Genomic DNA, 22,761 nt, shown 5'->3' with positions numbered 1-22,761 from the left:
CTTCAGATGCAACCTGAAGGTATATATATTGATACAAGTGATAAAAAAGATTATTTAACATTATTCTGCTTATGGCATCACTTGACTGCAATCCCTTATAAATCATGAATACAACTTCACAGCACAGAGTGATTGTGTACTTACAATATACAGACCATGAGGGAGATGCTCGTCAAGACGAATCCAGCCAGTGCTACTGCTATGTAAATTCCTAAGAAATATAATAAGTAAAAACACTTAAATCCATATATCAAATTAAACACTATCTTTAGAAATTGGCCTCACACACTGTGCCCATATCGGGAATCGAATGACTTTACCACTGGGCTACACCCCCGCCCCAAATCGGTTAGAAGCTGACACTCGCAGACGTACCCATTAGGCTGACAACAAAATCTTAATTCTGGGCATCATACGGTTAATATAAGATGTTCACATGTCACGAGGGGGTCATGGGCTCATGTAGCCTCGAGGTAGTATATGTTTCCCGAGCCCATGGACATGAGCCCATGGACACCGAGGGACCAGTGAACAACGTGTTTATCTTACCGAACACTTGAATTTAGATTTTGAACTGTTTGAAGCACTTCTGTTGAATGCGATGCGAATCGCCATTTTGCAGACAACACAAGGTAAATAGATTAAGAGTTATCTCCCTTCCATCGATTTTCAATCGCAAAACATCGGTAATTTCTGTACTTCAAGCGTGATTTAATGGTATTCGAGACGACGAAGTACTACCGTGAAGCACTAGAAGAGTTCGGAATTCCCAGCTGTGTGCACTGAAAATAATACATCGCCTGTAAGCGGGGTACATTGGAATTAAGAGAATAGCGCTTAGCCAATCAGAAAGGGATATTCATGTGTAAGGTAAGATAACACTAAAGGGATGGTACTGAGGCGTAAATGTATAACTGACGTATAAACAAATAGTAACTATTTCATTTATCCGGAACATTTGATCTGTATGTGTATAAAAAAGTGAGGAAAATTGTGTTCAAATGTATATAAATGTATCTCTTGGTATATCTAGTGGACGAAACACCATCTATGATGGGGAAGTTACATGTGGCGTTGTTGCTTCCGTGTTTGTCCGACCTGCATCAGTTCACGTCTATCTCTGGATAGCATAACATGACATAGCATAGCCAACATGCATTTCGCTTCAAAAGTACGTCGGACAGGTAGCAACAGACTCTCACCATATGGTCGTATCAACATCGGTTTACCGACATGAAGGGCAATGTTTCCAAACTATTTTAGCAGAATAGTATTTGTGATCATTCGTTTATGTAAATCCTAGAAGAGTCTGATCTGTTGAACATATCACTGAAATACATTAACTATACATTCACATTGTAATGGGACGAGAGGCACCAGTATGAAGATCGTGCATGATACCATCCACCAGAATCCTTCTGAATACACTACCAGAAGTCTGTGGTTCCAATATCTCCTGGCCCTCGAGTGACTGGTTCTGTGCATTGCTATCCTCCACTGAAACACATATATCTGTTTTTAGCTGATAGATCATCTGAGAAGTCCTATCACGACAGTCACTACCAAGGAAGGTTGCATTATGGACAAGCGTTATTCCACGATCCACACTCATCTTTCTCCTCAACAACTGAGGTGGTTTCACATCTAGAAGTCACCAACACTTATAGGTCAACGAAGTCAAAGATATTGCCAAATTGATGTTTCTAGAGCTAGCATCCCCCCCCACCCCCACCCCCCACTGCACATTGCTACATCTGTAAAATAAGTTTACAGGATGAATTTCTCTGGTAACAAACGAAGATGCTACTCTATTTACCAAGTCCAGATATCGGTTGCTTGTCTGTCTTAGATCTCTGTATGATATTGCAATGTTTGTACTCACCGACTGCACGACTGAATTTAACAAAGGTGCAAATTCCAACCACTACAATGGGATGTGTTAACTGCATCCTGAGGTATACCGAATCCCCAATACTCCCCATTAAGGACCTCTCCGAGCTCTATTCAGCTATGTGCATTATATTAACTATGCTAATATATTTGACCTCTACGAGGAAGTGTTTCTTTGACATTAGGTTGCTATCTTCCAACTCTCAGTTCGTTCAGTGTATGTTGATAACGATAAAGACTAGATTTCAATTAAAAATAAAATTCATTTCAGTACTACCTTCACCTGACGGATTAGGACTTATTTAAAGGCAACAACTACCAATCATTACAATTAATAAAGTATCAGTAAAATGCACGAGAATGCATGGCGTTTTGTTTGGCTACTTGATCACACCCTGACCATCGACTGAGCCATGGACAGTGAACAGAGGTATATCTACGTAAATGAGTGAGTGGGTTTAGTTTTACGCCGCACTCAGCAATATTCCAGCAATCCAGTGATCAACAACATGAGCACCAATCTGGGCAAGTGGGAAGCGATGACATGCGTCAACCAAGTCAGTGAGCCTGACCACCCGATCCCGTTAGTCACCTCTTGCGACAAGCATAGTCGCCTTTTATGACATGCATGGGTTGCTGAAGGTCTGTTCAACCAGAACCTTCACCAGTCTCTACTAAACTACATTTGGACTAAACCATTTCAAAACAGCGTCGATTCTTACTGAAATTATGTGCCTCCTCTTTGTGATCCCTTAACTGCTTACATGAATCTTCAGAACACCGCTTAAAGCAAAGTCAGTCGTACAACAAACAAACGGACTTATCACTTCAGCAACGGGTGTGAAAGAGATACTGATACCAGGTTAATCTTTTCTTAGACCCTGACCTTTAAATCCATGAAATGTAGCGTGTATCTACGTATTTACTGCCTTCAACAACCTGGACCAGCGTATATCTATATCTAAACTCTTTCCACTAATGAACGTAACGTTACATAATTATACAGTCAAGACCAAACAACTTGGTCACAACGTGAAGTCTCCCATAGACTCAATGTGCATACCGAATTTCAAATTCGTAAATCCTTTCAAAACGTGTAAATTGTTCATATGGTTGTACTTTATCCTGTCGGATATCTAATTACGTCATATGAAGTCACTTTCCTTGTGTTTGTCTATACCATTGATAGCGCTATCTGATTACCTGTCAGGAAAATGAATGGTTGAATGAAGAGAAATCAAATGATTAATAAGCAGCAGCCCAACCGTATGTATCCAGTCACCTATCGTAGTGGTTCAAGATGTCCCGAGAGTTTCTGTTAGTTCCCAACCAACACCCCACCCCCCTCACGCACACACATCACCCCACCCCACCCTCACGCACACACACATTCCAAATACATACATACATACATACATACATACATACATACATACATACATACATACATACATACATACATACATACATACATACATACATACATACAAATAAGTAAATATATACTTTTTTGTAAAGTATACACCCCGGCAATTGTGCACCCGCTAACGGGATCGGGTTGTCAGACCCACTGATTAGTTGACACATGTCACCGCATCCCAAGATGTTAATGCTGTTATAATTAATCACTGAATTTTCACAGAACTGTTATTGGACTATTTACCGGCCGCTGCCATAAATATAGAATATTGCTGACAATACGAACAAAAGCATCATATGTAATTAAGTGTATGAACTATTGACGTCATAGATATTTTTATGCATACGTGTATAGAATTCGGTTTATTTATTTGGTGTATTCCATCTTTTTCAAATGCACTTTTTTATTCGGAGAATTTACTAGTTGTACCGGATGTGTGTCACTGACCGTGAGCTACCACTGTCCAACTCATTTACAGTGACCTGCCACTGCCCTAGTGTATTAATTCAAATATACCTACTGCATCAACTTACACAAAGGCACATATAACCGAGATAATTCACAGTTTGTATGCATTGTTTTACTAGTGATATACACAAAGTATGCAGCTGACTACATCTCCGTACTCCGTACATTTTGCCCACAGTGTAAACGTTATTACTCCATTACAGGAGAGTACCGTGCACGGTAGTGACAATCTCTGGACTCCTAGATGCTGATGTATTGTGCGAAGGAGATTTTTAAGTCCAAACTGGAATGAAACTTTATTTCGAGGAGGATTATAGGAATGAAACATCCTTTTTCTGAGTGACACTATTCAGAAGTAGGGAAGTGATATAAGGACAGTTTTTTATGGATTAACAACTTCAAATGATACGACTTTTCAATACAGATTCTTGCATCGTTCTGTCCTGAAAATCAGGATCAGCTTGTGTGCCCTTGCCCGTACGTTCCCAGATGTAAGGACCATATTCTGATAGTTAGACATGTTGAATGTAACAAATCATCGGGAAAGAACGACATTTTCTTTTAATCGTTTAGGTAAAACCGAAACTTCTCGGAATTAGTGCGATTCTGCACACACGTGCGTACACAGTGGACTCTGTGACAAGAGAAAGGACAGTCATGGAGCTATCACTATAAGTGGATATCGGAAAAAATATACATATAAAGTATACTTGGCAGATACCCTGGAGCAATACAAAAATTGTATTAATTGTAGAAATTGATAAACAACAGTGGGTTCATTCTTCTTCTACAAGTTATTATGCAATAGCATTTTCAATAAAAAGTGGTACATGGTACGCACCATTTGCCTACATTTCGGAAAGATTCAATCTGTACAGAGAATTGAACCATGGAACATAAACTCCCATACCATGGACTTAGTGATAAACCCGATAAGTAGTACTTGTAGTAACTTAACGATATGAAAAAGAAATAGTTACTTGTCATAATTCAGTTAGGAATACGATAAGACGCTAGTTTGAGTCCTTCCCATTATTGTTTCTATGTAAGAATAAGTTACACAATCATTCCCATGACTCTATGATATGTCTGATTTTTTTCTGTTATCATTTGGACATAATACTCCACCACTTTCCAGTAGGTATGAAGGGATAAAGATAAAGAATTGAGAACTGAAAAGGTATTGCGATATATGTAAACTAAACGACAGAAATGGAAATTATGTGATCGTCTTTTAAGAGACAAGTTGTTTAGAAACAGAAAAAATCGTTTTAGAAACTTGAAGGGAAATTGTTTAGAAATTGTTTTACAAATGCTAGGGTGTCTACTTTCCAAGGTATGTTTCTTTTGGAAACATCATAGAAACAGACACAGATGAAGCACACGTATTAATACACACACACACACACACACACACACACACACACACACACACACACACACACACACACACACACACACACACACACACACACACACACACACACACACACACACACACACACACACATTTATAAATTATATGTATGTATGTATGTATGTATGTGTGTGTGTGTATATATATATATATATATATATATATATATATATGTGTGTGTGTGTGTGTGTGTGTGTGTGTGTGTGTGTGTGTGTGTGTGTGTGTGTGTTTATACTTAAACATATTCATGTTAGTGGAGACATTACTGCGCCTCCTTTTTAATATATGCCGTGCTGACACAAAACTAATCCTGATTTGAATCCAATTCGTGAGCTCTAACCTATGCATGAAAAAACTGCTATTGTATTTGTCGATGTGAACACATGGTTTTACGCTTTGAACAAAATTCCACAAAAATTCCAGGGCGGGTACACAAGAAATGGGTTGGGTAAATTTTACCCATATGTCAACTCAAGTGAGTTGTATAGCACAATGTTCGAAGATTTGTAGCCTCAGTGGAAATCACAAAAACATATAACATTCGTTTATCAATTGGTAGTAATCCGGAGAACTCAGTGAGGTAAATGTGACAATCCATTTAACAAGTTATTTCTTAGGTCCATTCCACGTTTTACAAAGAGAGATAATCTAAATATTACATCGACATCATTTGAGGATAAAATAGAAACAAACCCTATTTTACTCGTCTTAGATAGGAAGCACTCTGGTATATATTTAGTTCGTAATTCAGCATAATAAGGACATTCAAAAGTAAAATGTATTTCGTCTTCTATAGCAGAGTTACATAATGGACAAATTCTTTGCTTTCTTTCAAGTGATATGTTCCGTCCATAATTAATTATTAGTTTTGACAAGCCAAGTCTATATTTGACATATATATTTCTTAGGTTACTATTTGTCAAAACAAACAGATATTTTTCTGGCTCTAATAAAGTTTTAAACGTTTTGTACAGATCATAACGTGAACTGTTTTCTAAGTTAGATTGCCATCCTTGGTAGAACATATTTTTTGCTACTTTACGAAAATCATTTAGAAATAGGTATAGATCGCCAACAGATTGATTAAGCCAAACAAACCCATAAGCATGCGAAAATAGTAGTGTCCTTACATGCGAAACCCATGTAACCTTACCGATGCTATCTAGATGAATAAGCATGTTATAGGCTATTTTCGGAAGTCGATGTTCTGGCATATGGATGATACTAAACCATTCTTTGAATGTCATTTAGAAGTGAAAATACATAAGAATGAAGATTTTATGGATATCAACTTCTTTATGTGAGAACACAACGTTCTGATGAAGGAGTAAGCATTAACTCCGAAACGTTGTGTTCTCACATAAAGAAGTTGATATCCATAAAATCTTCATTCTTAGATACTAAACCAGTATCTTAGACATTTTATTTGCAAATTTATATAAAGTGGGTACCTTATACATTCTCCACATATCATGTTTTTTGGAGTTGCTAATCCAACACAAAGAAACTTTTTACATGCCAGTGGGTGGATTCTTTCTATGCATTCAAATCTTTGGTAACCCCACACTTCGGATCCATACAATAAAATTGGCTATGGGAAATTGAACCTGGGTCTTCCACGCGACGAGCGAACGCTACAGCTACGAGGTAACCTCAACGCCATTATTTCCCACAGACCGAAATCCATCAACTGTAGGAAAGCGAATTTGTGTCAAACCCTCTCAAATTGAACCCACACACATCTGAACTGTTTCAGAAGCTTGAGCGAATTGTGTATAAAACCAACAGCATGCTTGGATTTCGTATGAACAATAGGAAGACGTTTCTTTAGGATACTTCATCAGTCTGGAGCACATTATTGATTTATCTTTCTGGGATCTGTTCATTCGACAAGCCAACCACACCTCAGTCGGAATGTGAGGTTTTGTTTGTTTATGCTATTCTTGTGCTTATAGGACCACGATCTTGAATTAGGGTAACATAGACTACTGGCGGGTGTTAATCTCGTATCTCAAAGCTCGGTGTACGTGGTAGCCTAGTGCTTAAAACATAAAACATTCGCTCGTCGCCCCGAACACCCGGGTTGGATTCCCAGCATATCTACACTTTGTGAAGCCCATGTCTGGTGTCCGTTGCTTCGATATTGCTACAGGCGGCGTAAAACAAAACTCACTTAATGTATGGAGGTTGAGGAAAAATCAATACCAGATGTAAAAATATGCTTGTTTGCTTCGGTAGACATTTCATTTATACACAGTGGTCATTCCGTTCAGATGCACGACACATGTTGTTAGTACAATGAGACACTGCTTTAATCTCATCTTCTGTTTTCTCCAAACCCAAATATCAACATCACTCTAACGTCTCACATACGCATGACTTTTCCTGTTTTTGTGACAGCACACAGCTGAACAAAAGGCTTTCAAGACACGAAAATTATGATATACGCTTTGGGATGTACAAAGCATTGTGCATTTACATCACGTTTGTGGTATCTCTTTTAATATTCACATACGCATGCCGTCTTTAAAGTGATATCGCCACAGTAGTCAAATGAAAATGAAAAGAGAGAATTGTTTGTGTTCAGGATAACACCTACAAACTATATTCTACAGTGTTTGAGGTAAGTACGCTGCCCTTTATACCGACTTCATAGTGATCATGTACCAAAAGCATTGTGGATTTAAGCACTTTATTTAGACTCAAGGCATCCACAGCACGCAGACCAAATCTAATATGTGTATTTGATCCCTGTTCCTTAGCCTCCTAATAAGCAGGCAAAGCACTGAGTACATGTAGTATATACTTGGAATCACGTCAATATTTGGCAGGGAATATTGGATGACTGAGCCCACGGTGCACTAACCATCTTGATGTCGGCGGTGCACTGACCATCTTGATGACGGCAGTTGTATATTCCAGAAGACAGTGGACATAAACACAGTATTTCATGTGTCCTTTACTAGGGCAAGGCTAGGGCTGGACTCCTGGGCTAATGGACACCATGCTCACCAGTCTGTCTGTATGTGTGTCTGTGTGTGTGTCTGTGTGTGTCTGTGTGTCTCTGTGTGTGTGTCTGTCTGTATGTGTGTCTGTATGTGTGTCTGTATGTGTGTGTCTGTGGGTATGTGTGTATGTGTCTGCGTGTGTCTGTGTGCGTGTCTGTGTGTCTCTCTATGTGTGCTTGTCTGTGTGTATGTGTGTGTATGTATGTGTGTGTCTATGTGTGTGTCTGTGTGTCTGTGTTTGTGTGTCTGTCTGTCTGTCTGTGTGTCTGTGTGTTTGTCTGTGTGTGTCTGTCTGTGTGTGTATGTGTGTGTGTCTCTGTGTGTGTCTGTGTGTCTGTGTGTGTGTCTGTGTGTGTGTCTGTGTGTGTGTCTGTGTACCCCTTGATACTGTTTACTTCAGCTGTTGGGGGATCAAGCGTATGTTCTGAAACGTCGTGTTATTCACAACAAAGAAGTTCATATCCATAAATCTTGTTTTTCATGTGCTTTCCACTTCTCAATGCCCTTCAAAGACATAGTGAGTGAGTGAGTGGGTGAGTGAGTTTAGCTTTACGCCGCACTCAGCAATATTGCAGCCATATATATATATATATATATATATATATATATATATATATATATATATATATATATATATACATATACATATACATATACATATATATATATATAATCGAGTCAAAGTGTAGTGTGTACTGACCTACAGATCTGGATTTCTGTGTTCGCGATGGCAATATTTCCCATGACTAGGTGACATATCCATGACAGTATTTTAGGGGCATTGCTGACTTTGTCTTCTTCTTGTGTGTTCTAATTGTCACCACAACTCCATACCTCCTTCCAGATATCGATTGTTAAGTATTTGAACGTCTCGTAGTCCGAAGTTTCGGTTTTGTCGTGCGATCTTTGACAGTGCTTCATATCAACTCTAAATGATCAAGACCACACATATAAGGTGGTAGTCGTAATGCGTCGTGATTCTTACTTCTAATGTAATTGTCCACCTTATACACTGGACCGGATTTGGATGTTTTATTCACTGCAAACAAATGTGGCGTTGTTGCCATTGGTGGACACATTATTGCGCTTTGGCCACGTTAACGTCACTTTTTCAGCTATTGGAAGTTGGCGGTTCACTGCCTTGATCATACACGATGTGATGAGGGGAAAGTTTGTTTGTTGTTGTTGTTTTGTTTTGTTATTTTTATTTCTTTGTTTTTGATTCTTTTTGTTGTTGTTTTTTATTCAAAGCTTAAACTACCTTATCTCTCACTTACCGTTCCTTTCCGCATAATAGTCCGTTGTCCTTGCCCTTAGTTCTGAAAACCAGATGGCAGCCAGGACGAAAACCCTAACTGACCGATCCAGCGTGAAGAACAATAAGTCTCTCGCCCTTTCCAACAGTTACCTTTCTGCCTGTGTCCTTGCCATCCTCACTGGCTACCCGTTGAGTGCTAGTTGTGTGGGAAGCGTTCACATAATACTGTTCTATTCATGCCATTTATCCATTGATGTGTAGACAAATGTGTGTTAAAGCAATTATTTAGTGATTGTGTGCAGTTTGAAAATGATACTGCAGTGTTCAAATGGAAACAAAGGTATTGTTGATCGCACCTTTTTCATCACCTTAGAGGATATACCAAGAGCTTCAGACGCTTTCGTATTTCATTCATAAAAGGCATAGACTAGTTTTTCCCCGGCTTCAAGCTTAAGGTAATCATTCACGTTCACTGTCAACTGTTAAACACTGGGTGAGTATCGCAAGTTGCCAGTCAATCTGGCTGTACTGAGTCGTACGTATTTCGATTTAATTTATTATTCATCGTTCTCATTTGAATCCAAACGGCCAGTAACATATGGCACAGGAATACTTACCACGGGTCTTCATGCATCCTAGTCATCTCCCGTTACGAATATTTGTATATAATTTGCACTTCGAGCCTATGTCGCGCTCTGTCTGCGTGGCGATTCATGTCAATATATAACACGTACGTTTCAAGTTTACTTCTGGGGCGGTGGGGTAGGCTAGTGGTTAAAGCGTTCGCTCGTCAAGCCGAAGACCCGGGTTCGATTCCCCACATGGGTACAATGTGTGGGGCACATTTTCTGGTGTCCCCCCGCCGTGATATCGCTGAAATATTACTAAATTCGGCGTAAAACCAAACTCACTCACTCTAGTTTAGTTCAGTAATTGTCTTCTCATGACACACTCATTTGGGTTTGAAGCGATGTGGTTTTCCCCAAAGCGACATAGTTAGCCGAGATGAAGCTTGTTATAAGATGATTCTTTACAGATTATGTTTAAAAAGTAATTATACAATGATGACATTCTTCTCGATTCAGTGAACAGATACAACAATGACGGAGCGCTACAGCATCCACAGCGGAAGAAAGAACAGTCTCCACTGGTGGGACTATGTTGTGTTTGGAGGTACACTTGTCATCCCAGCTGGTATTGGCCTCTACCACGCAATCAAAGACAGGAAGAAAAACAGCCCGTCAGAGTTTCTGGTGGGAAACCGTCAGATGGGAACTATTCCTGTAGCTTTGTCGGTGACGGTATCCTTCTTGTCAGCGCTGACGTTGCTTGGGATGCCCGCCGAAGTCTACAATTACAACACGATGTTCTGGTGGCTTGCTGCTGGTATGGTTGTAGCTGTGGGTGGGGCGGCACATCTGTTTTTGCCCTGTCTGTACAGACTTGGGGTACCCAGTGTCTATGAGGTAAGACATTATCTCATTAGCCATATTACCCTCCCCCCGTATTACCCGATGTTATACCCCGATGTTACCTCCCCTTATTATTGTACGGATAGCCAGATGGTTACGCGGTTGTTGTTGTTTTTCTTTTTCTTTTTTTTTCTTTTTTGTCTGTTTGTTTTATCAACACCGCACTCAGCATTATTCCACCTAAATTGCCGAGGTCTATTTTCGCGGGACAATCCAGTGATCAACATCCTGAGCATCAATGCGACCCGTGAAGGTTCTGGGGTAGAATAGGCCTTCAGCAACCCATGCTTGCCATAAAAGGCGACTCAGCTTGTCGTAAGAGGCGACTAACGGGATCGGGTGGTCAGGCTCGCTGACTTGGTTGACACATGTCATCGGTTCCCAATTGTGCAGGTCGATGCTCATGTTGTTGATCACTGGATTGTCTGGTCCAGACTCGATTATTTACAGACCGCTGCCATATAGCTGTAATATTGCTGAGTGCGGCGTAAAACTAAACTCACCCACTCACTCACTAAACATCAATGCAATCAATTATTACCCCGGTCGTTACAAAATTACTGATTTTACATTTCATGATTTGAAATCATTTAAAAATATTAAAACTTGCAACAAAATACTTCTTTGAGTTGTTGATTTCTTTGTTTTGTTTCAGTTTTAGCTAGTGTACCTTGTGTTGTTGTTGTTGTTTTTTTGTCTTGTTTTGTTTTATTATTTTGGAATAAGGGTTTTAAAATGGGAAAGTTATGTCCATTGTTCTTGGTAGTGTTTCATTAGCACGACTGATTAACTGACCTGGCACAATTATTTCCTATTTAAAAGAACAAAATTGTACATATTTTCATAATCTTCATCATGCCTAATACATTACACGCGGTTTAAATAAGTATGCCGCCGTGGTGTAAGCTGTTTAATCACCGTCACGGTACTTATTCAACTATACTCTGCCCGATCAAAGTTACCTGACACGGCTATACTGACGCATAACTAATCCCGCACAGCACACCACCACACACATCAAGTATTAAATGACCAGCCATAGTTACGGTAATGGGTCATAAAGAAGACACTGCTTTAATATGTATAGTTTACTTTATGACACAGTGTCTTCTTCGTTGTCATAGTATTCTCTTATTAATTTCAGTACCTCGAACTGAGATTTGGGAAGCGAGTGAGAATGATGGCATCCTTTGTCTGGACTTTACAAGTGGTAAATAATACTAATGTTTGCTTGTTTACTGTACTAATTGTTCATATATTAGTAATTAAATACTACTTTACGAAGCATTCTTGCGCTGCACATATTTGGTCTCATCGCTATTATGCCCCGAGAGACATTCATGTCCGGTCGTTGACATTATGGAGATAAACTGTGTTGGAAAATCAGAGGCATGTAATGAAATTATATTAGCTCTAAATCTGAATTACAACCGAACACGTGGCGTGAATTTTCAAAAACCTACTGCTATTATAATTTCGTAATATTCCTGTGATTTTCCAACAGAATACGTTTATCTCCATACTACCATAACCATGTTATCTAGATTTAAAAAGTACAGACTCTTTTTGAAAATCATATCGTGATAAATATATATCGTGATTATATACCTCTGAATGACTTGCTAGACAAATCACAATGCAGTATTTTCTGAAGTCATGGTAAAATTGTTCTTTGAAACTTGTTTGTACATACATACTGCGAGAGAGCAAGGATAATAACCAGGACAACCCCTGGATTCGAACCCACGATCATCGGATCCTGCCACAACACGCGTTGGTGATGTGTTTATGACGTTAGATTCATTATCACATATGTTACCATATCAACACAATTTAAAGAAATTACATCCTCGGTGATGAGAACTGTGCATTGAAGCTTCACAGGAACATATATTTCTCAGTCCGGGTTGTGATTTTGACTGCCTTTTGATCTTAGGAAATTCTTAATTACGATGATCATAATATAGTGTTACCACGCAACAGATGATAGAACTTGAGACATTTGAAGCCTCAACCAATGTGTGCCAATATGTTTAATGTTACAATGAATGTTTTATTTAAACAATCTCACTAAACTCAGATTGTTCACAGCTGGAATTAAAATGAAGTGGATTGCTATTTAAGCTAATCACATTTCTAAATCGATTCATCAACCTTGATTTCGAATCGGTGATTCTAAAAGAAATGGAACCAGTAAACAACACACATTCCTGTAATAGGTTGCCTGTTTTACGCCGCACTCAATAACATACCTCGTATTTATGGTTATACAATACAATCGTTTTCAGCTGGTATACATGGCCTTTGTTCTTTTCGCTCCCTCGCTGGTGCTGTATTCAGGTAATGGCCTATTGTTTTTATCGTTTATTACAAATTGTTATTGCAGTGATTGTATTTATCTATTTATGCATGTCAACACTGTCATAATGTAAAAATGGAAAAAGAGTACCGCAATACCTCATACCCAATGCGGTATCAATAATTATGCTACCATTAACATACCAAAACGAACTTATCCAGACTTCAGTTAAATTTTACTATCCAAATAAACTGATTACCAAAGAATAGCAAATATCAAATCTAACCGTGGCAAGAATGAAAACGACGTTTGTCAGAGCAACAAACACATCACAACAAATCATAGTTGTTCCTATATATTTTCCGCATAAGAGTGAGTGAGTAGGGTTTTATGCCGCTTTTAGAAACATTCCAGCAATATCACATCGGAACCGTGTTAAGAAATGTTCAATCTGATCGTGTACATATGGGATCCGATGTCTGATGAGACTGTGTTCTCAGTTTTTATGTGTTACTGTATTAGAAGCCATTATCTTTTCTACACAGTTTTCTTCCAGTAAATAAATATAGCTCGCCTGGTGTGGCCTATTTGTTTTGATTTCGCGGCTTTCCTGCTTTATTGCATGTAAAGTATATAAGATAGTCTATGTTTGAGTCATTCATTGCGCTGTATCTATTGTTTAATGTCTCCATTGTCTGAGATCACAAGCGTTTCGTGATGAAAACACGTAAATGAAATACGTTAGTTTTATTTCAGTGACTGGTCTGGACTTGTGGCTGTCTATTTCCACTGTGGGGATCGTCGTGACCCTCTACACAGCACTAGTACGAACTCGTAGGATATATTAATGAGCGATTAAATGAAAAAAATAGGTGGATAACTAGATACCTGAAAACAGGTCGTTGTAACTTGTAAAAGAGTTCCTCTGTTTGACCAAACGTGTAACATGTCATCAATGAAATATGCAGACATAGATTTACTCACCAACAGATACCATTAAAAGAGTAGGGGATAGTCCATCTTGCGAGCATACCACTAGCCAATGCCAATGTATACGAGAACTCATACACACACATGAAACGTTTCCATAGAAATAGAATATATTCTCACATTTTCCCTTAATCTCCCTTCATCATCGTTTTCCTCATTGGCTTCAACATTTTCATTTTGTCAAGCGTGTAAATAAAATATCCCCATCTGTTGAAAGGTATAATTGTAGTCAAACGTGATTTTCGGGTATCTTTCACCTAGAGAGCAAGGTACCACTATTGTGGTACTCCGGGGTTGATTTTTCCTAGTCCTCTGTAGAGACATGAGTCTTGTTTGAGGTGTAAATAATGTACCTTATATCATGCACACTTTATGTACGGAGTATATGGTTCAGTGAAAGATTGTAGATAGACAGATTCTTTACTAACTTGGGAGAGCCGTAAACAGATGGATTGCACAAGGACAATGCATCAAACTTGCCAAAAACTTTGTGCAAATATCGTGTATGTGAACAGCTGCGTTTGGGTGAAAAGTTTTGTTAAGAATGTTCTATTTTTCACTGATTGTTATCAGTTATTGAATTCATGACAATAATCGTTTCAGCTTTACGAATTTGTTTATCAATATATCGGTTCATGTGCAAACACTCTTTAAACATTCTGGAATATTGTTGTAAGTGTTGCCTGAAGTATGTGGCTCTACATACACCAGTGAGTCTTCCGAAAAAGGAAGTATACGTTGCTAAGCAATATCTCAGTGTTTGGTTTTCGTTTTTAGGGTGGTATGAAGACAGTTTTATGGACAGACAGTCTACAGACAGTCATTATTATTACTGGACTCATTTCCCTGCTGGTGCAGGGGTCCTTGGCCGTGGGAGGCTTCACCAGGGCCTGGAACATCGCGAAAGAGAGGGGGCGCCTGCTGTTCTTTGAGTGAGGAAAATTACATATCAGTGAATTTGCCCACACCTTTACACACACACGAACATGAATATACAGCCTATTACGTCGCCATACTGTCATAATTGTGTTCATACACCCACAGACTGGCACGGCTGTCTCTGTACGTGATCAGCCTTTCGCCGCTTCACAATCAACATACCAAACAGAATATATATATATATATATAGTTAAACAGACTGTTATGACGTCACTTTTGTCTTGACGTCACAATGCAACTGTATACAAGTGTTGTGACGCGGCGTTGCCATGACGTCACATTGGCGGCTTTAACATTGACACTGATACAATAGAAGCATAAGAAAAGCAAGTATAATTCCAATACATTGCGTTACTGATTAAACGATGGACACAATTCTTTTATGAAAATGTTTTGTTTAGCTTTACGCAGCATGGCATCAGCAGTATTCACCATGTAAAAAGGGAATATTTTAAATTTTATTTCCTTTCCTGCTGCGCATTTGTCGATGTGAGCGCTTATGGGGATGCACCTGGTTTTTGGATCCTTAATCTGCTATCTATGGACGCGCATTCTGTCCCCCCAAGCACTCCGTTTGTCCAATGTATTCTTCATGACAGCCTTGGAATATAATAACATAATATATTTAATCCATCAAAATTAAATGTATTATTATTCAATATGAATTTAAATTCAATTTAAATAATATGTTTAAATTTTAATTGAATTTAAATTCAAGTTTTCAATTCAATATTGTTAAATTCATACTGAATAATAATACATTTAAATTCATATTGAATAATAATAAATTCATATTGAATAATAATACATTTAATTTTGATGGAGAACAGTATAGACAAATACAGGGTATAGCAATGGGAACTATGCAACGTTAGTTTTAGGATATTTGGAGCGAACTCTGGAAACCATTTTGTAGTTGATAGTAAACTTGTATAAGATGAAATATTATGGATGTCAACTTCTGCTTTACTCTGTACACAAAGTTCCTTGGCTTCGTCCTTGTTCCTTTCGTCAGGTTAATCATGAGAACACAACGTCTATGTGCCTCTCAAGAACCTGTATCAAACTTTGTCTTAAATGAACAGCTGTATTCATCCAACTTCAGTTTCAATCCTAGTCCCGGAGTACGCCATTCGGTTTGGTCTGTGACTGTTGGAGGAGGACTCACGTGGATGGCAAAGTTTGGGATCAATCAAATAGAAATACAAAGACTCATGTCCTGCCCTACCCTCAGGCAGGCGAAAAAGTGGGTATAACAGTGAACATGATGATACAAAACACTTTGAATCAGTATGCATATTATTGTCAACTGCTACTATGACAAAATAGTTTATAGTTGTGATTTCTTTGGAACAAGAGAAACTTTACAAATATGACAATTATATCAGCTGTGCTAACACCTAATTATGAAGTGAACATTGAAGATACAAATCTGCAGAAAGGCATTCCTTTCTCAGATTAGCACAAAGAGCGCACCTTCTCAAGTGCCAAATGCATTTAGGCTTCAAATCAATAGGAATAAGAATTTATGTCATCAGTTCAGGTGAAAATGCAGGTATTTTAAATTCTTAGGTACGAACAGACGTTGTGTAACTAAACAAGCATTATTTGTATTACAGAGCCCTGTGGTTGAGTTCAGTTGGCCTTGTTTTCATTGTGACATTGTGCACACTGATCGGGGTGCTCATACACGCTTTGTACAAGGACTGTGACCCACTGAGGTTTAAAGAACTGATATCTGGTTCTGATGAGGTACGCTATCCTAAAACTCCTTGTCCTATGAACTAGATTTCTCACGGAATCTTATATAACAGATGGCTGTGTCGCTTGTTATGTATGCATGTTTATCTGCCTTGATTCATAAGCTGAGTAATGTATTTATTGGTACGTTTATTCCAACTTCACCTATGTTATTACCTTGATTCTTTGGATGGAGTAACACACTAATTGACTGGAAAGGGAACCTGATTTGGTTGATTTTATGTCCCGAATATGTTGATCGATGGTAATGGGTTCTCATGCAGATGCATGTTAATTTGTTGCAGCTAAAATGTTGGAACATCGCTGGATGAAGATGTCTAAGTTTACAAGTCAATATAGATTATATTCCATTTATGGTGGATGCCTCTTTGAGTGACTGGGTGTTGGATACGTGTTGAAATAGCAGAAAATCCGCCATTTTGTGTCTGACGTCATCGAACACCTGTGTGACCTCCTTTCACAGGAGGCAGGAACCTTGGAGAACTATTTCTCATCTGGCTGAAACGCCCCGGATAAACAGGTTCAGAGTGACTCACTCAGTCAATGACGCCATTCGGGTACGCCATTCGGTTTGGTCTGTGACTGTTGCAGGAGGACTCACGTGGATGGCAAAGTTTGGGATCAATCAAATAGAAATACAAAGACTCATGTCCTGCCCTACCTTCAGGCAGGCGAAAAAGTGGGTATAACAGTGAACATGATGATACAAAACACTTTGAATCAGTATGCATATTATTGTCAACTACTACTATGACAAAATAGTTTATAGTTGTGATTTCTTTGGAACAAGAGAAACTTTACAAATATGTAACATACAAATATGTTACAAAGTTGTATCAGCTGTGCCAACACCTAATTATGAAGTGTTCATTGAAGACACAAATCTACAGAAAGGCATTCCTTTCTCAGTTTAGAACAAAGAGAACGCCCCGGATAAAGAGGTTCAGAGTGACTCACTCAGTCAATCACTGCGGACCCAGTGGAATGACACATCTGGTGTGACTAACGTGGATTCAATGACCGCGGACACATTGGAACCGGCATGACATCGTCAAACACCTGCGTGACCTCATTTCACAGAAGGCAAGGACCTTTGCGAACACCATGGTGGTGACTCATCAGGCGGACATCCCCATGGGAAACGGCATGACACATCACACCATAACGTCACGCCATCGCTTTTAACCAATCAGCGTAGAATTCAATTTTCAGTACCACAAAGTGGTTTGATCCGGTTTGAGAGTATAAACCCCTGTGACAATGACTTGAGGTTATCACTAACTACAATTTACATATGGGTGATGAGTTTAGACTCTTACACCCTTTTACCATGGTCGCCTCAGGGCCAACTTCCTGTGGGAAAACCTGCTTAGTGAATCAGACTTTAGAACGATTGAAAATTAAATCTTATCCTAAACGTATTATTTGGCGCTACAAGCGATGGCAACCCTTGTAAAACGCCATTCAGATCCATGTTTATCCCTACGTTTGATTTCATCAAGGCATTCCTTCTGACCTGGAAAACGATGCATTTCTGGACCCCCATGTGGTGAATGTGGTTATCCTGGACGACTTAATGTCAACAACAAGCAATGATCCACTCATTACAGATCGGTTTACGGAATGAAAGTCATCATTGCAATCTCTCAGTTATTACCTTGAACCAAAACTTGCATTACGGGAAATGAGGTCAAGTAGGTGTTCGATGACGTCAGAAAGAAATGGCGGATTTTCTGCTATTTCAACACCAAAACAAGTGGGTTTAATTGATGACTTTGTGTGCAGTTGATAAGTGTAACACGGAGATCGTAAAGTCTGAAAGATGACATCTGTTACTAGACCAGTTAAAATGTCGTCCATATAACAAGAAAACGCTTAATTTTTGCTCTTTTGTACTTATCTTTTATACAATGCTTATGTTTGCATTTTCATTTCAGCTGCTTCCACTGTTTGCAATGGACATATTCGCAGGTATTCCTGCTCTTCCTGGAGTTGTTTTGGCATGTATCTTCAGTGGGAGCCTGAGGTAGTGTTGCTGGGAGACATACGGTAATATTGAAGGAAGCCAAGAGCAAAGTTGTCTTAAGTGCAAATTTAAGAGTGGTTACAGGAAGACTGGTCAACGTATGGGACTAAATACGCTGTGCAAAATGTCGTGCCACGATCCTGTGAATGTTGAGTTGACTGCAACATCATTAGTTTAGTTTGGCAACACCATATTACAGATTTTACTTTCCAAAAACATTGAAGTGAACACGCTGACATTATGACGCTTAGCACTCCATTAATGGACTGATGCCTCAAATCAGGGAGCTGTTAATTCGCCATTGACAGCAGTGCGGTGTTAAGTCTATCTGTGATATCCTTTGAGTTTTGTGCTGTTGTCCAGCCGTAAAACAAATTGTGAACAGGATATAACATTCACCACGTCAATACATTTTCAGAGGACTGGATACACAAAGGAACAGATACCACGGCTAAACCAATGCTTGTGTTTTGTAACAATATCAGCAGTAAAATTATGATAAGGTTATCGTGAGGAAATGGAACCCTTTCGAAACATGTTCAGAATTATCGTATCCCTAAACTTATTGTGAATTATTGTAAAAAAATGGGGGCATTCTTTGTATGCATGTTAAATAATCATCTTTACATTGAAAATCTGACATTTGTGAGTTAACGTGTATGTTTTAAGGGGGCAGTGGTTAAAGCATTCGCTCGTCACAATGAAGGCCCATGTTCGATTCCACACATGGGTACAATGTGTGAAGCCTATTCCTCGTGTCCCTTACACTGGCATTGCTGCAATATTGCTAAACGTGGCGTAAAACCCAACTCACTCATTTACTCACTCATTCACCCACTCACTCATTGTTTCAAATCCTATTTTCGAGCACATGAGGAAGGCATTAAACCTTTCGCACCAGAAATATTGTTAATAGCTATACCGACGCTATTAACCTAAAATATAATTTGTGCAGAATATCATATTTTACAGAAAGCATGAAACAACAAACCTTTTCGTGATTTTGATATTGAGATAAGCATGAGGTGCTGGCTAGCCACAGTAGTGAGAGAGACCGTCACTCAAGGGCAAATATTCTTTGTTCATACTGTCACTCAAGGGCAGGAAATCTTTGTTCATAATCAAGTGATTGGTGAGGCTCCCGTTCCAGTTTTCTGCATTAAATTAGCATAAATATTTGTGTTAACTTTTTTCATTTCAGGAAAAGTGAATAGTTATAAACAACGATACAAAGAGGAAAATCATTAACATTCCTAATCAGTTTTATACACACTATCACCTTAAACGAGCTCTGTCAATCTTTTTATATTTGTGTTATTTTTAAGGAAATGCATGTAATAACGTAAATGTACAATGTATATTTTCAAATCGTCCTTTCATGTTTTTAAGCAAACGTATCCTGTATTTCGTTCTGTTTTGTTCTATATTGTGTTTTACCTTTAAATAATATTTGGTTTATCGAAATTATTGAAAGATAAATATTTACTGATTAGTACCTAGATTATCGCTATACGTTTATTCCACTAAACAGAAAGGTTAGCGTAAAATGCATACAATCCTCTTCATCGATGTTAGAAAAAAACGCCCTTGCTTTTGTCTGTGTGCGTGTCTGAGTAGGGAATTGATAAGCAAAACTATTGAGGCATCCTTGGACACCACATTTTAATCAAACAGCATTAGTGTTTAAACACTACGACAAATTTACAACATCTCTGAAAATGTATCTTGCGTTACACTCCATATGCATCGTCTTTGAACGTGATATTTCGAGATAAACTGCATCTGTTACCGTCTCGAAATCTAGACCCTGGACCCCATTTCGTGTAGCGTCTCATAATATGAACCAACGCTGCGTTGCCCAATTGAAGTCATGCAGCTGGGATTTTGCAGAGTGCGGCGGTAAAAAAGTACCCAACCAGCTAACCAATGGCAACCAACCGAATCCTCGTCCAGTCTATGCTTATAATCGTCACATGTTTTTTTTCAGATGCATTTAGAAGTTGCATTACTGTGAAAGGAAAAGATATATGGGTGGACAACATGTCTTATTGCCGTTAGGGAAACGTCACTCATAATTGTTATTAAGAAGTTGTTCTTCTGTATATAATATCCCTCCTTTGTTATAAACATTTACAACTGATCCTTTCATTTATATTAAATAAAATCGACAAAGCCCTTTCCACAATCAGTTCATGGGATCTCATTCTGGTTTCAATAAGTCTGCTTGTAAATGGCGACAAGCTGCAGAAGGCAACTTACCCCTGTTTCTAATGTTTCTCAGCACGCTGTCGTCGGGTCTTAACGCCCTTGCTGCAGTCATGCTTGAGGACTACATTCGGCCAAACTGCTGCACCACCATCAACGACTTCAGAGCCACAGTCGTCTCGAAATGTCTAGGTGAGATTAACTGTAAATGCAATGACGCATCACTCTGAAAAGCAAATAGGTACCTTTCAGATACTAATTTCTTTAAGTGTATGACTTTTCGGGAGCTTTATGCTTTATCTGAGCACAATGTTCATTCTTTCCACACAGCCCTTTCGTTTCAATGACATGTAATATGAACCTCTCCTCTTTGATGAACTTACCAAGTGAACGCCTCTGTAGGTTTCTGATTTACCTTCCCTTCTCAGTGAACCTGCCACATCAACTGATGTGACGTGATTTGTTTCAGTGGTTCTGTTTGGAGGGTTAAGCTTAGCTTTGGCCAACGTGATTTCATCTTTGGGAGACATTCTTCAGGTATGAGACATACATGCAGATGACCAGAAAACTTCATAGACATAGTTGTGTTACAACTCATCTGTTCCACATGGTAAAATTTAATATTTAAATATATGCGCAAATTCTCAAGGTGTTTCAGAAGCGTTTTTGATATAAATTAACGGATACATTCTCCAGATGTGCTATTCAGTCATGAGCACCCTGGATGGACCAGTGTTTGGCCTGTTTGTGCTTGGGATGTACTGCCCATGCACAAATTCTGTCGTAAGTATGCAACTTGTAACTCAGAATACTTTGAATTGTAATTATATTTTGACCATACCAATATACCGAGACGGCCTGAAATACCAAGAGCCGATAGTGATGCCATAACGCATATGTTCTTATATTCATTTATAAGTGTATTGTTGGTCATTTGCATTTCTAATTACGGTACACCTTAGAGAAAATATGGAACTACCCTATTTTCCGTACGATTCACTGGTAACAATGTAATGTGTTGTTAAAAGGCATTCTAGAGAAGTCAAGGAAAATGAGTGATGTTTTTTGGAGCTAATATTCATTCAAAAATCCAGTATTTGGATCAATTTAACCCAAGCGAAAACAAACAGGGTTTCCGGAACGATTTGATTTGACTTTGTTTCAGGGCGCAACGGTTGGGTTTTTCACTTCCTTTGCATTTATGCTATGGATTAGTATGGGTGCGTACCTTAACGGAGTATCAATTCCTTTATCTCGTACTTTCGTCAACGGATGCAACTGGAACATAACTGGCGTCAACGACACCGGTCTAGAAATTGCTGACAACATCACCAATGATGACAGCCTTGCTGTTGAAGGAGTAGAAGCAAAGTGAGGGGTGTTCAAGCTTGGTAGTGAAAAAAAACCGTCAGTTTAGTATCGTGGTTCTTAAAAGATGATAGTGTGTATGTTTAACGACTTGTTCGGCTTATTTAAATATTTCATAATGCCCATCGATAGCAGTACCCGTGAAAACCCGGCTTAGAACTGGTCTTTAGCAACCCATGTTTGTCGTAAGAGGCAACTAACGGATCGGGTGGTCAGGCTTGCTGACACATCACAAATGCT

The 22,761-nt window shown here is 38.8% G+C and overlaps 1 protein-coding gene across 1 annotated transcript in view; it reads left to right on the top strand.

The window, feature by feature from the left end:
- The first annotated feature begins 10,561 nt into the window (after positions 1 to 10,561).
- LOC137287850 (sodium-coupled monocarboxylate transporter 1-like) overlaps positions 10,562 to 22,761 on the top strand; it is a 14,062-nt gene continuing 1,862 nt past the window's right edge. The window contains exons 1-12 of the mRNA XM_067820233.1: positions 10,562 to 10,927; positions 12,078 to 12,143; positions 13,222 to 13,273; positions 13,989 to 14,056; positions 15,000 to 15,154; positions 16,267 to 16,407; positions 16,781 to 16,913; positions 18,860 to 18,948; positions 21,230 to 21,345; positions 21,623 to 21,690; positions 21,850 to 21,936; positions 22,319 to 22,524. Coding sequence (XP_067676334.1) covers positions 10,562 to 10,927; positions 12,078 to 12,143; positions 13,222 to 13,273; positions 13,989 to 14,056; positions 15,000 to 15,154; positions 16,267 to 16,407; positions 16,781 to 16,913; positions 18,860 to 18,948; positions 21,230 to 21,345; positions 21,623 to 21,690; positions 21,850 to 21,936; positions 22,319 to 22,524 — 1,547 coding nt within the window. The remainder of the gene's footprint in view (positions 10,928 to 12,077; positions 12,144 to 13,221; positions 13,274 to 13,988; positions 14,057 to 14,999; positions 15,155 to 16,266; positions 16,408 to 16,780; positions 16,914 to 18,859; positions 18,949 to 21,229; positions 21,346 to 21,622; positions 21,691 to 21,849; positions 21,937 to 22,318; positions 22,525 to 22,761) is intronic.

Source organism: Haliotis asinina, chromosome 6 (assembly GCF_037392515.1).
Source record: "Haliotis asinina isolate JCU_RB_2024 chromosome 6, JCU_Hal_asi_v2, whole genome shotgun sequence".
NCBI lineage: Eukaryota > Metazoa > Mollusca > Gastropoda > Lepetellida > Haliotidae > Haliotis > Haliotis asinina.
This window is presented reverse-complemented; position numbering and strand designations above follow the sequence as displayed.